At 35.0% G+C, this 16,567-nt stretch overlaps 1 protein-coding gene across 1 annotated transcript in view; it reads right to left on the bottom strand.

Annotated features, from left to right (window-relative positions):
• CSTF3 (cleavage stimulation factor subunit 3) overlaps window positions 1-16,567 on the bottom strand; it is an 80,874-nt gene that overhangs the window by 46,271 nt on the left and 18,036 nt on the right. Inside the window, exons 2-3 of the mRNA XM_066363625.1 lie at window positions 16,281-16,382; window positions 16,066-16,161 (exon numbers count right to left, since the gene is read on the bottom strand). Coding sequence (XP_066219722.1) covers window positions 16,066-16,161; window positions 16,281-16,382 — 198 coding nt within the window. The remainder of the gene's footprint in view (window positions 1-16,065; window positions 16,162-16,280; window positions 16,383-16,567) is intronic.

Here is a 16,567-nt window from a genome sequence, read left to right as displayed (position 1 = left end):
CGCTAGAGTGGCTCTGGTCGCAACAGAGCGACGCCCCGGAGGGGCAGAGCATTGCCCCCTGATGGGCGTGCCAGGTGGATCCCGATCGGGCGCATGCAGGAGTCTGTCTGACTGTCTCTCCCGGTTTCCAGCTTCAGAAAAATACAAAAAAAAAAAAAAAAAAAAAAGGAAATTTCCACTCAATTAACTTCTGAATTCATACAGCCATTTAAGTTAAACAAGGGTCCAGAATTTAAATATCTCAACTTAAGGTTTTCCTAAAGCAAAATTACATTCACATTATTTTAGCCATTATAAGATTTCAGATGTTTTATGTTTTTTCTCTAGTTCTTTACCTAATAGCTTAGCTGCAATTCAAGATTAACTATCAAGCTCATGTTTCTACAATTAAAAATTTAATATAAAAAAAATTTAATGTAGTAGTCACAAGTTATCTGTTTAAAATACTGGGAAGAGCTAGAAGCAAAATTCAGCTTAACAACTATCAAGCTTTTTCAACACTGCAAATAAAGCATGCTTTCTTCCATGTTGAGGATTCAGCAAATATTTTTTCTATCAAATACAGATATTTTCTCTGTCATAGCTCCTACAAGCTGGTGTTGCAATCATCTCCTATTCCAAACTGTAAATTTATTCACTGAGTGTTAATAGCATCTAAGTGTCTAGCATACATTTGCTCAGTAGATAACTTGAAAATTCCCCATCTTCCTCTGATATGTAAAGCCAAAGGAAGAAGCTGAAACAAGACATTTTCATGTATTTTTCTGTCTATAGCCATATGAAAATACAGAGATGCTATGGAGCTTGAAAATGTTACCAGATGACTTTGAGAATCTATATATTCAAAAGTCAATAGTAACACTGAAAAACAGTCCAACAGTTTGGGCAATCTTACCTGAATATATAATCCAGGAAAATACAGGAATTTATAGTTGTGAGTACATGAAAGTTCATTCTTGTATTTATTATTGCATTATTTTCCATACAACCAACTGTAAATCTGCTCTTGCCACACTGTATGTATATCAACAGGCTTCTGTTTAAGTCATTTTACTAAAACTTTCCACTGTATCAGGGTACTTTTAAGGACTTCACACATAAAATCACTTGTCAAAGTGTTTGCTAACAAAATTCTGCATAATTTGTAAATCTGCTTTTGCCACACTGTATGTATATCAACAGGCTTCTGTTTAAGTCATTTTACTAAAACTTTCCACTGTATCAGTGTACTTTTAAGGACTTCACACATAAAATCACTTGTCAAAGTGTTTGCTAACAAAATTCTGCATAATTTCCAGAGAACCCCCCCTAAAAGTTAAACTACAGCTTATACTTTTATTCCTATTCAAAAAGTATCCTAAAATAAGCAACACTGAGCCTGACCAGGTGGTGGCACAGTGGATAGAGCATTGGACTGGGATGCAGAGGACCCAGGTTTGAAACCCCGAGGTTGCCAGCTCGGGTGTGGGATCATAGACATGACCCCATGGCACTGGCTGAGGCCAAAGGTCGCTGTTTTGAGCAAGGGGTCACTCTGCTGTAGCCCCCTGGTCAAGGCAGATATGAGAAAGCAATCAATGAACAACTAAGGTGCTGCAACAGAGACTTGATGTTTCTCATCTCTCCCTTCCAGTCTGTCTCTCTCTGTCACAAAAGAAAAAACTAATAAGCAACACCGAATCCACAAAATTCCTAGTTCTTCAATTGTAGGAAACTTAGAATTGTAAGACTTTTATACGTAAGTAATTCAAGTTTGGACATACCATCATAAATATTTAGAATCAACTGAGTAGTGTCAGAAAGCTGCATGAAGATAGTTCAGTTTTCAGTGATAGAGAGATGAGCTCAAAAAATATTTCTTGAATGCCCAAACCTGATAAAACAAAAAATAACTGGAAGTGTTGGTCCAGTTTCAGTAACTCTTTTTCTCATTAATGATAGGAGTCAAGATTCTCCTTCAGAAATTTATTTTATTTTTTAAATTTTATTTATTCATTTTAGAAAGGAGAGAGAAATGGAGAGAGAGAGAGAGAGAGAGGAGAGAGACAGAGAGAGAAGGGGAGGAGGAGCAGGAAGCATCAACTCCCATATGTGCCTTGACCAGACAAGCCCAGGGTTTCGAACCGGTGACCTCAGCATTTCCAGGTGACGCTTTATCCACTGTGCCAACATAGGTCAGGCTCTCCTTCAAAACTTTTAAAATGAGAGCTAAATTTTGTACCCTCTGACTTCAATCTTTCATTTATTCATGTAGTTTTATAATTACAAATATTTCAAAGATCTCCCCTCTAAAACCAAAAGTACAGTCTTATCCAACCAAAAAACTTACTTTGCAAGTCTTCTACACTTCAATGGAAAGAAGGTATGAAGAAAACTGTTTAGGAAGCATATATTCAAAGACTAACATAAATGCTGCCTTCATTTAAGAAAATTCTATTCTAATAAAACCCCTCATTGCTGAGCCAGTAACAAAAAGTAAAACTTACTGTTCGCACTTTAATACTGAATGTAAATAAACATTTGGAGTTGTAAAGAATGTGTTCTTAAAAGTTCTGAATTACTGCCTGACCAGGCGGTGGCGTAGTGGATAGAGCATCGGACTGGGATGCAGAAGACCCAGGTTCGAGACCCCGAGGTCGCCAGCTTGAGCATGAACTCATCCGGGTTGAGCAAAAAAAAAAAAAAAGCTCACCAGCTCAGACCTAAGGCCCCTGAGCAAGGGGTCACTCGGTCTGCTGAAGGCCCACGGTCAAGGCACATATGAGAAAGCAATCAATGAACTAAGGTGTCGCAACAAGAAACTGATGATTGATGCTTCTCATCTCTCTCCGTTCCTGTCTATCCCTCTCTCTGACTCTCTCTGTCCCTGTAAAAAAAAAAAGTTCTGAATTACTAAAACTTGCTACTTCTGTATTCAAAATTCCTGCTATTTGAAATTAGACCCAAATATACTACTTACAAAAATTAGGGAGATATTTCAAAATGAGTATGAAGCGATAAAATATCCCCTAATTTTTGTGAGCAGTGTACATGACTAAAAAAAAAGTTAAACTGTGAAGGGTAAAACTAAACAAATAGCTAAGTAGAATTTTAGAGCTAAGATTTTATTCAAACCATGAGATAAAAGTTGCATAGAAGTGACCATACCCTGTCATCTAACATATGCAGAAATTACATGTGTTTGTGTGTAGCTAAATGTTTTTTAAATGTAACCCAGAATCCTAATAGCTAGATAAGAATGCAAGAAATTACTTCTAGTAGCTTAACCTTTCATTTCGTTGTCCTTAGGAGAGCTATGTAAGATCTCTACATCTCAGAAAAGCTGAACATCAGAAGAAAAATGAAGGTTAACAGATTACCTACCTCAAAAGGTAAAATGTGATAACCAGGTATTTCACATAAGAACTACACAAAGTGCGCCTAACCAGGCGGTGGCACAGTGGATAGAGCGTTGGACTGGGATGTGGAGGACCAAGGTTTGAAACCCTGAGGTCGCCAGCTTGAGCGCGGGCTCATGTGGTTTGAGCAAAGTTCACCAGCTTGGACCCAAGGTCACTGGCTTGAGCAAGGAGTTACTCGGTCTGCTGAAGGCCCACAGTCAAGGCACATATGAGAAAGCAATCAATGAACAACTAAGATGTTGCAACGAAAAACTGATGAATGATGCTTCTCATCTCTCTCCATTCCTGTCTGTCTATCCCTATCTATCCCTCTCTCTGACTCTCTCTCTGTAAAAAAATAATAAATAAATAAACAGCTCCCATCTTTCCTTCCCTTTGTGGATGAATAAAAAAGAGAGAGGCCCTGGCCGGTTGGCTCAGCGGTAGAGCGTCGGCCTAGCGTGCGGAGGACCCGGGTTCGATTCCCGGCCAGGGCACACAGGAGAAGCGCCCATTTGCTTCTCCACCCCTCCGCCGTGCTTTCCTCCCTGTCTCTCTCTTCCCCTCCCGCAGCCGAGGCTCCATTGGAGCAAAGATGGCTGGGGATGGCTCTGTGGCCTCTGCCTCAGGCGCTGGAGTGGCTCTGGTCGCAACATGGCGACACCCAGGATGGGCAGAGCATCGCCCCCTGGTGGGCAGAGCGTCGCCCCTGGTGGGCGTGCCGGGTGGATCCGGTCGGGCGCATGCGGGAGTCTGTCTGACTGTCTCTCCCTGTTTCCAGCTTCAGAAAAATGAAAAAAAAAAAAAAAAAAAAAAGATCTCTTTCAGCCCCATTTAAAAAAAAAAAAAAGAGAGAGAGAAAAAAGAACTACACAGTGCCAAAATATAGTAAGCACCTATTATATAAATGTTATTACAATTGAGGCAAGTAATCAGAAGAAAAATCATTATTAACAAGACACAACTGAAAATAAACAATGGATTTTTAAAATGTAGACTTTTATCTCTTTATTTCTTAAAACCTATTCTAGATTATATTTACCTTCAAAAATGTATCCCTCACATACTTTTCCTTATATAATGTTCACATATAATATTGTTTTCTGTAATTCAGTAGTTTTGTAGATCTACACCTAAAATGTAACATAATTGAAAATCACCTGCTTACTTTTAGGAATTCCAGTACAGTTCCATATATATTTTGGGTAAGAGCCACAAAATATTTTAATTTATTGCAAATATTTATACATTTAAATTCACAGTAAGTTGCCTCTTAGTAGTAAAAACTATAAAAAATTCTCACCTCATTACTACTCAGTATTACATTAGTCTAAAGAAAACTTTTATTTGAACAGTTAAATAGGGAACTTTAGAAACAGTAAATCTGGGAGTTAGAAAAAGGTAAATATGAGCTGAATATTAAATTATACTAGAACACTACTGGTTCTTTTCAGTGTGATGATATTGTAGTTATGAAGAACAATATTCTTTATATAAGCAGAGAAAGCATTCACAACAAAACATAACACTGGGTCAAGGTGGAAGATGCACAGGTATCTACGATATTTATCCTACTTTTTTGCTTTAAAAATTTAGTAATAAAAAATTGGAGAGGGGAGAAAAGAGAGATTAAATAGCTTCCTTAAGGTCACAGTAATTTTCACAATGGAAGAAAAAACCCTAGGTGACCATATTCCAAATTGTATTATTTCTCCACACTATCCATTATAGCATAACCCACATTTTAAAAAATAAATTCTTTAAATGTCTTTCTATGCTACAAAAATGATCAGGCCACTGTTTTAATAACACAGATATTGAGTAGAATTCTGAACCTACAGTTGAGGCACCTAGAAAATAACCAAACCACTATCTATATAAAAATTAAATCACAGGTGCTTATATAAATAAGTTCTTTTTAACTTGGAATGTGTTCTTTGAATGTAAACCTCACAACTATTCTGTGAACTGGAAAAATTAAAATTTACCATCTAATAACTTGCTTTCTGAAAAAGAATACTTTTATGGCTTAAGCACTCTTTAAATGCTAGTAGAAACACTATTTTCTTACAAGTCTTAACTTTCTAATGTATGCCTCAAACAAGAAATTAAAAAAAACATTTGCAAACACAAATATTTATCTAGGTGATTTTTCTGACTTTCTAAGCTGTTTTAAATGCAAAAATCCCATGATTCTTAAAAAACAAATTCTTATTTGAAAAAATATACCATTTGCTCAAGTAAGTAAATCAAAAAAGATACTTATTTCTCATAGCCTACAGTGGTTTTTAATAAAAATATAAAACTAGTTTCTATATAACAGAACCAGTGGGGTAGTAGTATTTTTTATCATCCCCATAAAATTTATGACAAAATTTAAAGGTATCACTGACAATATGATTTTATGTTTGAAAAACTGACATAATCAAAACTCAAATCCAGTAAGTCATCTTTTCTACCTATACTTACTAGTAAGCTGTTTCAAAGAAAAAAAAGTGGGGCAGGTAGAGAGAAGATAGTATTTCCAATAGTTTTCAATAATCTAAAAGTTTGCATCATTAATAGAGTAATATTTACACTCAACAATAAACAGAAAAACACTAATTTGTTCAGTAAAATGGAGTGGGCAGTTACTAAATTAGAAATGGCCTGACCTGTGGTGGCGCAGGGGATAAAGTGTCGACCTGGAAATGCTGAGGTAGGTCGCCGGTTCGAAACTCTGGGTTTGCCTGGTCAAGGCACATACGGGAGTTGATGCTTCCTGCTCCTCCCCCCTCCTCTCTCTATCTCTCTCCTTTCTAAAATGAATAAATAAAATTAAAAATAAATAAATAAATTAGAAATGATTTTTAGTCTCAAAAATACTTCCCATTATTTTATCTTGAGAATACGTTTATTAAAGCTGGGGAAGGTGAAACAAGGAAGGGCTTATAAGAAGCAACAGGAGAGAGTGTAAGGTGGGACTGCTTTGGTTGTCTAGAATGTTATAGGGTCTGACCTGCGCTGCCGCAGTGGAGAAAGCATTAACCTGGCACGCTGAGGTGGCCGGTTTGAATCCCAGGGCTTGCCTGGTCTAGGCACATATGGGAGTTGATGCTACCTGCTCCTTCCCTTTCTCTCTCCTCTCTAAAATAAATAGTCTTAAAATTTTTTGTAAATGTTATAGGAAATTGAGCCTAGGCAGAGCTACTTTGGTTCACTGGAAAGTCAGAAAAAAAGGGGCCTAAGATGCAGGTTCCGGGGGTTAGCCCTGGACCAGCTGGCGCTGCCTATTATTCCCCTGGTTGAAAGTCTCATGGGGACTTTCTGAGTTTAGGAGATGCATGCCTGAGAGGGAAGAAAGGGTGGGCATGCTCCCAGGATGGAGAGAAGAGTGCATCTCCTGATTACTTTATTACAAAAAAATAAGTAATTACACATTGGAGAAAACAGTCAACAATGAAATCACCTATAAGGATTAAATGAACATCATGTACCTCAGGATGAAATAGAGAGGACACACAACCATTCGTAGTTTTTCAGCAGAACTGTACATAATCTGAATCTGAGGAAATATGAAACTTCAATCAACATCAAAGAAAACCAAAGACATGACAGCTAAGTGCAATGGCCTTTACAAACTAAAAAAAAAATTCTATAAAGATTACTTATATAATGAAAGAACATGGACTAAAGATTAAAATTCTATTGTTTCCTGAATTTCTTAAATTCTTATTTATGTATGAGAATATAGTCATTATTAGGAAATAAACAAATGTTGAAAGGTCAGAATATATGCAACCAAATCTCCTATGGTACAGGAAAAAAGTAGGATGAAGCAGAAGCTTATGCCAAATGTTAAAAACTGGTCAATGAGGGTGAAGTGTATACGGGAGTTCCCTATATTGTTTTTGCAACATTTTTGTTGTTTATAATATTTTAAAAATAAAAAATTTTAAATATACAGAAATTGCTTAAATAATAAAAATGTCATCTTATAGCCTGCAAAAGCACTGCTCTGACTTGCCAGTCAACCTATAACAAAGCAGATTAAATGTGATCCCGTGATTGGCACACAATTTAAACCTTCAACTTGAAACAGTGATAATCTAAATACTGTTTTATGCATTTTCTCATTTACTAACATATCCTAAGAGAACCACAAACCTTGAAATTCACTTATTACACAGTAGTTAAAAATTATAATAAAAGGTAGATGAGGGAATTAAATGTACAAAAACAGATACCAAAACTTTTTGTTGGTAAATCCCCAAATACATTTAAGCTCCCTCCTACCACATCAAGTCCATACTTTCAGAAGACATTTTATTAAGGTAACTTCATTTTTTAAAAATATTTACATTCTGTAAAATTTTGACATTATTAGAGTACTTCTACAATTATCACTGGTGCTGAAATTCTTAATTATAACTAGAAATATAAAATTTACCTTTTTTCCTTCTTTGCCAAGTGACAGGAGGGGAGATAGAGACAGACTCCCACATGCAACCCCCTGGATCCACCCAGCAACCCCGTCAGGGGCCGATGCTCTGGTCATCAGGGGTGATGCTTGCAACCAAGCTATTTTTAGCCCGAGACAGAGGCTCCACGGAGCCATCCTCAGTGGCCAGGGCTGATGTACTTGAACCAACTGAGCCATGGCTGTGGGAGAAGAGAGAGAGAGAGGAAGAATGGGGAAGCAGATGGTTACTTCCCCTGTGTGTCCTGACTAGGAGCTGAAACTGGGATATCCACATGCCAGGCCAACCCTCTACCACTAAGCCAATGGGCCAGAGCCCAAGTTATATTTTTAAAATTTTGTATTTTAGAAGTTATATTTAAAATCTGTTGCCTGACTGGTGATGGCACAGTGGATAGCATGGGATCACTGACATGATCCCATGGTGGCTAGATTGAGCAAGGGGTCACTGGCTCAGCTGGAGGCCCCTGGCCAAGGCACGTATGAGAAGCAATCAATGAACCACCAAAGTGCCTCCACTACGAATTGATGCTTCCCACCTCTCTCCCTTCCTTTCTCGTTAAATATATAATAAAAACAAAAACGGGGGGGGGGGGGACTATCAAAAGTCACTAAGGAAAAAGATATTTAAACAAGGGAACATGAGTTCAAGTGGTTAATATTTATACTCATCTGTGTAGTAAAAACCAGAAATGGATAAAAACTTGACTACAGAAATATCTAGAAACTTCATTCTCACCTGTCAAAAGAATGGGGAGTACTTGTAAAGACTAAAAACTAATTAAATGAATAGATGTTAGCTAATAATCTGAAATTATGATGTGGTATTCAGGTTTAAAAAATTCTAAAGGGTAAGAGCTATCAATAAAGGCTGCAATAATTCTTTCAAGCCACCTTCTTCAGCCTAAGGGCCTTCTTAACACACAGGACTCCCTAAGAAGTTGCCTAAGAGTTTGGCACTTAGGTGATTATACAGGATGAGGAAAAAGTAGATTTATAGCTATGAATATGAGTTTAATCTTGCCTTATTATTGTATTATTTTTCATGCAAACATCTGTGAATCTACTTTTGCCCCACACTATTGTTTACGGAGCCAGAAAATCAGGTGTCAAACCCAGAAATAGAATCAACAAGTAAAAAACTGTCAAGAACACAACCCCAATCCTGACTGCTGATCTCAGAAATAGTTATCGTACTGTCAATAACACTCTGAAGCACACAGAATTTGCCTCTAAGATTAACTGATTGATTTATATACTGACTGATAAATCACAACATGGTATATTCAGAAGAATTATCCAGGAGTTCAATCATTTTATAGTCCAGTCCAGACAAGTTGAGGGAGTATTCTGCAAGGTATGAAATATATTCACAGCAAATAGGATTCAAATGCTGCCCTGTAAAGCCTCAATTCCCAAAATTGACAGAAACACCTAACAGCATCAGATTCCATGTGTCCTTTCTTTGGAGACTGAGTCAGCAATACTGGTATACCAATTGCAAAGCTTGTTGTACATTTTAAATGCTTCCCAGGGAATACTAAAGCAGTCCAGTTTGTAAAGTTTGGGTTTAAGGGACAACAATCTCTTGATTTATTTTACTCATGTATAAAATAGGATGGCTAAACTAATTTATCTTCCAGCTTTAAACTTAACATCCACTTTGGCTGTAAATATGTAATACTTGCATATTCAGGGTTTGCTGAGTAGAAAAATTTTCATGGAAAACATCATTATGAAATGGTCAACTTTTTTCTCCAATTTCAATATGAAAAGTTACAGAAAATCTCACCATAAAAGACCATTTCCCACTTTACTATGTGAGGTGATGAATGTTAACATTGCAATAATCATTTTCCAGTATGCACACATATCAAATTATTGTTGTAGATCTTAAACTTATACAGTGTTATATCTCAATAAAACTGGAAAAGGGGTAAACCATTTCCCACATAGGAATTTTTAGACAATGACATACAATAATGCTACCATTACATGCCAGAGCTAAAACCTTGCATTAAAAAAAGTAATCAAACATGTTCTGTCATATGAATAAAAGTATTAGAAAGATTAAAAATAGCTTTCAGACTTTATCTTTAGACTATATCACATTTCAAATTATTCCAAAACTGTACTTCAATACTGTCTTTCACATATAACCCTGTCTTTATAAATATTACTTAGTATTTCCAAACAGAAAATTTTTCTTTACAAGTCCCCTAGCATACAAAACCATAAAACTTACCCAAGGTTACGCTTTCCTGAGCCTTAAAAAAAGCTGTTTAGTTTATCAACAAGTTGTATTCAAAGCAAATATTCATAATTTTATTGATACTGTTGTGGACTGAACATGTGGGAGAAAAATTTATATACTACAATTGATTGTTACAGTATTTGTGTTCTGCTCCAAAGAGCAAAACTGTTTAAAATTTAAAAAATATTTATAAGCAAATAAATGCACTTTTCCAAATTTAGAAGTATAGCTTTTGATATCACTAGTATTATTTGTCATCTTCATTTCTTAGAAGTACCCTGAACCAGACTCATACCAAATAGCTGTTTCCAAGTTGAAAGCACACAGTAAACAACCCACCCTCCACAATAAACCTGTTAGAAAATAGTTGAGCCTTTGACTTCAAGAGTTTTTGTTAATGTTTTTTAAAGAGAAAGTCAACTAATTGCTACCTGGTTCCCTTATACTCGTTAGAACCAAAAATGCAGAGCACCCTAAAATGTTTTTCCTGTTAGAATTAGTTCTGTATACAAATATAAGAATATGGGAGTTTTGAATTTTGATATTATGAAAGGCTTAAATATGTTTGTGTTTATTCATGGAGCCTATCTTTAATGCCTCTTCACAAAGGCATGGGAGGGAGTGTCTTATAACAAAGTAATTCCTTAAATCTTATTGACTACAATGCCCAGTAATTTTAAGAAAACTATTAAGTATTGTATATTAAATGTTATGTTATTCCATAAATGCTCTATAAGTTTTGGGTAAAACACTACCCACAGGAGAACTCCAAATTGCATGATCAAACAGCCCTTTAAGTTTCACAACAAATTTTGGAATGTAGGTACTTTTTATTAAAATCTGGTCTCCACATTTTCAGAATATATCATAACTCTATCACACATACAAAAATAGAATATAAAAAATCTGGGTTAAAAATTTACGAGTATATGCAGAGGGAAAAATATGACCATTTTTATAAATGTTTATCAGTGACTGCAAAGATAATTTTGCTTTATAAAGTTAAGAAATATAAAGGTAATCAGGTTGAGCTGTGCAAGGTTTTGTTTAAAAATAAAAGTCTACATTTCATATAAAATAATAAACTACCTACATGATACAAAGAATATAATACAAGATTTTTTAAAAAGGAATCTCTTATCTAAATTAAATATGTCCTTTTGTAAACAGTTTATTATGCAATGCCTTTGGGTGAAGGGAAAAGATTCCCAGGGGAAAATATATAATAGACCATGTTAGAAATGACAACACCTAAACATCTATGCTACAAGAGAAGGCAGAGTGGATGGGATAAGACATAAAAGAACCAAAAATAGAAGTTTACTACTTACAGTAGTAAACATAAAAATATCTTTGTTTTAAAAAATAGTATGTGATTACTCAAAGCACTCAGATATTTTATCACTCCATTCTGTTTGCAAATAATTTGTTTTCTTTTACACCCCTATACTACATTATACATGCATTTAAGAAACTACACAGAATATTGTTATTTTAGAATACAATCTGAATAATCACACAGACATGGACCAACATTTATTACAAACAGGAAAGGAGCAATCTACAGGAAAAGAGTACAAATATTATTTTTAAAGGTTGCAAGCTGAAGAATATATAATCTATATGATAATGCAATAATTTTATCTGCATTAAAAAAATCACATTGCTCAATATATACAGAACATTAAAATACAGTTTAAACTGCTACTTAGAGGCATTAAAACAGTAAAGACAGTAGAGTTTATTTCAAGTTAGGTCACTCATGTTCCATCCTGAGTTCACTTCCATTTTCCAAGAAGAAAGGTACTTTTAGTCATTTTTCCCAAGTAGAAAGGTTATTTTGAAAAAGTATACTTTATAACCCATTATTTGCATGAAAAGGTATTCATGTTTTTTAGAAAAAGCGACCAATTCTTTATATACTTTGTGTGTATGTATTTTTCTGAAGTGAGAAGTGGGGAGGCAGTCAGACAGATTCCAGCATGTGCCCAACTGGGATCCACCCAACATGCCCACCAGGGGGCGAAGCTCTACCCATCTGGGGCATTGCTCCACTGCAATCTGAGCCATTCTAGCGTCTGAGGCGGAGGCCATGGAGCCATCCTCACCGCCCAGGCCAACTTTGCTCCAATGGAGCCTTGGCTGCAGGAGGGAAAGAGAGAGATAGACTGGAAGGAGAGGGGGGAAGGGTGGAGAAGCAGATGGGCGCTTCTCCTGTGTGCCCTGGCTGGGGATTAAACCTGGGACTTCCACACGTCTGGCTGACGCTCTACCGTTGAGCCAACCGACCAGGACCTATATACTTTTATTAAAGAATTACAGCTCCCACAGACAGTAAGATATATTGTAGCTATACCAGCAGTATCACCTTCATTTCTCCTTCAGCTACCAATAAAAAACATACTTTCAAAGGAAAATTTATTAATGTGGCCCAATTAAAAAAAAATTACTTTTAACTATAAGATAATATATCTTACATGCTGTCACACTGACTACCTAGCTACAGAAAAAACTGTAATCATAAAGGGGAAAATTTAAAAATAATATGGCAAAACTAAGAACTTTCTCCATTTTGTGATACTTAGTGACCCTTCTGACCACTTTAAAAAGTAGTTCTTTAGAGAGCTTGGAGGCTCTGATGGGATAATTCCACTGAACTCGTGTTTAAAAACACACACTTCTCAAACTCAAAAATGCAGATTTAAGAAATCCATTTATCAACTAAATGGCTACAGATGTATTAAAAACTATTAAGTTTACTTTAAAACTAGCAGCAAATGTATTTTCATATAACAATCACAATTAGACTATATCTGATAACTATTTCACTTTAAAATTAGTCATACAATTGTTTGTTCTTATGATAGTTATATATATCATGTACAGTAGCAGATTTGGAATTCAAGAGTAAAGAAATACTTCTCACATACCTGAGGCAAAATGTGATTGCCCATACAGTCAGTCATGAGCTGCTTGAGCTGCTTAACAACAGGCATACTGAGAAATAGTGTTAGGTGATTTTGTTATTGTGCAAACTACAGTGCACTTACTCAAACCTAGATGGTCTAGTCCACTACATAACTGGACTATATGTTACACCTCCATCGTATATGCGGTTTGTCAACCAAAATGTCGTAATGTGGCACATGACTGTACAATACATACAACACTGAAGTAATTTGGTATAATTTTGAAATTATGTAAGATCATAAATACAAAGATGTTGGTCTTAAATGTGCTTTCATTAGAACCATAGAATTTTACCTCCAACACTTTCTATGCTTTAGCAAAAAAAATTAAAATAAACAAAAGATAATGAATTAAGGATGACACGTTAAAGCTCAAATTTCACACAAGCAGCCAGTATCTGCTAAATAATCACTGGTAAGAAAAAAGCTGATATACTGGCAAATATTTTAAAATATCAGATTAGTGTTATTAACATTTTTACTTCAAACTTAAAAGTAAAAAAACTCTTTTTGCGTCACTTTAATCTTAAGTAATATTTACAAGAAATTTCTCTGGGGAAGCAAATCATCTCTTGTTATGGAAGATGTATGTTTTTCTATTAGAGAAGAACTAAATGTATTTGGACAAGTTGGTTTAGCCGAATATAAATAAATGAAACATCACAATTTTCCCACCATGAAGTACTGAGTTACAACAAATATATCAATAAAACTTTATTTTCTTGAGAGTGCACACAGGATGTTATGTAAACACTGTTAGTACTACCTTTGATATAGACATTCTTATTATTACTTTAGATTTTAATATATTATGAATAGGTTGTGTCTTCACAGAAATATTAAAGGCCACGTTGGGTGATATAGCCAAAGAAAATTTTATCATTTCACAGACTAAACAAGGTACAAAATGTGAGAATTATAAAAAATAAAGAGTAAATCAGGAAAGAGAAAAACACAGTTCAGAATATGTATTTCTGAAATCAAGATTCAATTTAATCTTAACTCCTAAACCAGAAATAAAAATGTTTACAAAATATACAATATGTTCTTTATTTTTTTCTCAGATGTTTTATACATACATTCATGTTTGTGTGTATGTGTATAAAATAACTGCAATCATTACCAACTAAATAAATCAGGCAACTGCTAGCAGCTCTGAAGTATTATATGAAATGAGTCTGACACTTAAACAACTTTCAGCCCCTTGGAATAACATCTTGTTTTAGAATTCTTTTTGAGAATGTAGTTTATATTTTTAGTTAGGAAATGGCTTTATACTCATTGTGTTTATATTAAGGACAGAATATCTAATTGCTAATTTCACTTTAACTTGAGCTGTAATAAAAAACATGAATAATGACTGGGTATTTGAAAACTGAAAGATATTTCTAAAATTCAGAAAGTACTATTTCATTATATATAAAAAAAGCCACACAAAAAAACCTATTATACACCAGTGATGTTCATTTCTGACGAGTGTGCAGCATATAAGCTGTGTTTGTCAAGTCAAACTGGAACGCAGACCAAATACAGGTGATTCAGGTTCCTTGCTTTTTAATGAGTATACAAAGCAGCACTGGTTTCAGCATACCTCAGACAGAACGATTCACTCACCTGGTAAATTTCGTGCCAGGTTACTCTGATGATTAAATATATTAAGAAAAGAAATAGTCCCAAAGGGTAAGTGGCAAAATCTTAAGGACATGGTCCTGGGCCCAAACCACAACCAGACTCCACATAAGGTACAATCTCTCTCACACAACAAACATACAAACACACATACCACAAATACAATCACATACAAAAAATTTAACACACACACAATGTTCCTGCTATTGTCCAGTAATTCTCCCACTCCCAAAGTAATACGATACAAACTTTAGCATAAATACACTGAGTACACTGAAGCCTCCACTTAAAGCTGCTGTTGTTTAGTCTAGTCTGAGAAAAAGACATCACAGGTAACAACACCGTGTTGTGTTGCAATCTGTTCAGTATCGCTGATGACTAAAGCCCTTTGAACAGGTCCAAAACAGACCCACATATTATCAAATTTTAGCTGTGGAAAATATGATGAGGCTGCAGTGTACTTGGATTATGTTGAGAATTTATATTACAAAATTAATATTTTAAATAAGACTACTTCATAAGTTATAAAAAGAAATGGATAACACTTTCAGTTTAATGTAGATATCAGGTATTCCCAGCTCACCCCCTTCCATCCTATTAATTTATAACCTAAAGAATGATTACTTGGTGCCAATTGTTACTAACACATTAATGCTTTATCATCTTGACTGCTAATTCCAGTCTTCAAAAATGAACATCCCCTTCTAATTAAGAATGGGGCCCTAATTCTTTAAAATAAAACATGCTCGACATCAAATATCAAGACAGAAAGCAATTTTTAAACAGTATTGATGTGTAAATTATGATTATGCAGGTTTAAGCCTCATTAGCTTATCCCTGTATAATGTAAACTCTTTCCTACAGAAAAAATTTTTCTCTAAATTATTGAAGTGCTTACCATGTATTTTCACGAAATTAAAATCTGAAATAACTTTTCATCTAAATGTTGCATTTTACCAGAGACATTTAAAATACCCTATGAAACTAAGTTAACATTTCTGTATTTTCTTATACCGGTAGTTCATATTTTTGTAAGCAGGAATAAAAAGAAAAATGAGTTCTAAATAAATGACACAGGAGGCAATAAATTGACACATGACAAGTAAATAAAAGGCTAAAGCACTCCAATACCATTGAAACTGTTTTAATGTTGTTGCAACTGCAAAATGCAACAATCATCAGCTTGTAAAGACCCAAATTTCAAAAATTCATTTTAATTACTCCTTCATACCTATTTTACAAAATAAAGGCGAGACATTTAAATCCTCCTTGTCCAAGTTGTGCCATCTATGTTCCTAACTTGTTTTTACCACTATAGTGTATGCTACAATTCCCATCAGATGCTATATAAGAAAAATAAAATAAAATATTAACCTCTGCTTCAATGTACAGTTTCCAGAATCTGCCAGAACTGGGGAACTGGGCAACAAGGCGTTCGTAAGTCTTCCGAGCTTTGTCTATAGGTTGATTCTAAAATTGAAAACCAATAAACGGCATTTACAATAGTAGTATTATAAAAATAATTACTGCAGAACCAAGTAGTGTGATTGGACCCATAGAGAAGGAAATGTAATCCTATATCACTAAACCTGTGCCTCTCGAATGAGAATGCTCCAAGCGTCAAGGTCATATGGATTCTCTTCTAATTTCTTTTCGGCTTTCTTCACTTTCTCTGGGACATACTCAGCTGCCTGGAGGGAAAAAATAACAAACTGAAGTTACTGTTTTAAAACTCTCATGTCTAATTTAATTCAAGTACAGCATAATATATCAGTTCCTGGATACAATATCACAAGACAAAGCATAAAAATGTCCTCTTTATAAAAGAGATCTGCATTTTCTATTATCTATGTTATCACAAGTCAATTGAATAAAA

This window comes from Saccopteryx leptura, chromosome 1 (genome assembly GCF_036850995.1).
Source record: "Saccopteryx leptura isolate mSacLep1 chromosome 1, mSacLep1_pri_phased_curated, whole genome shotgun sequence".
NCBI classification, from domain to species: domain Eukaryota; kingdom Metazoa; phylum Chordata; class Mammalia; order Chiroptera; family Emballonuridae; genus Saccopteryx; species Saccopteryx leptura.
The sequence above is the reverse complement of the archived record's forward strand: the minus strand, read 5'-3'. Positions and strand labels throughout refer to the sequence as shown.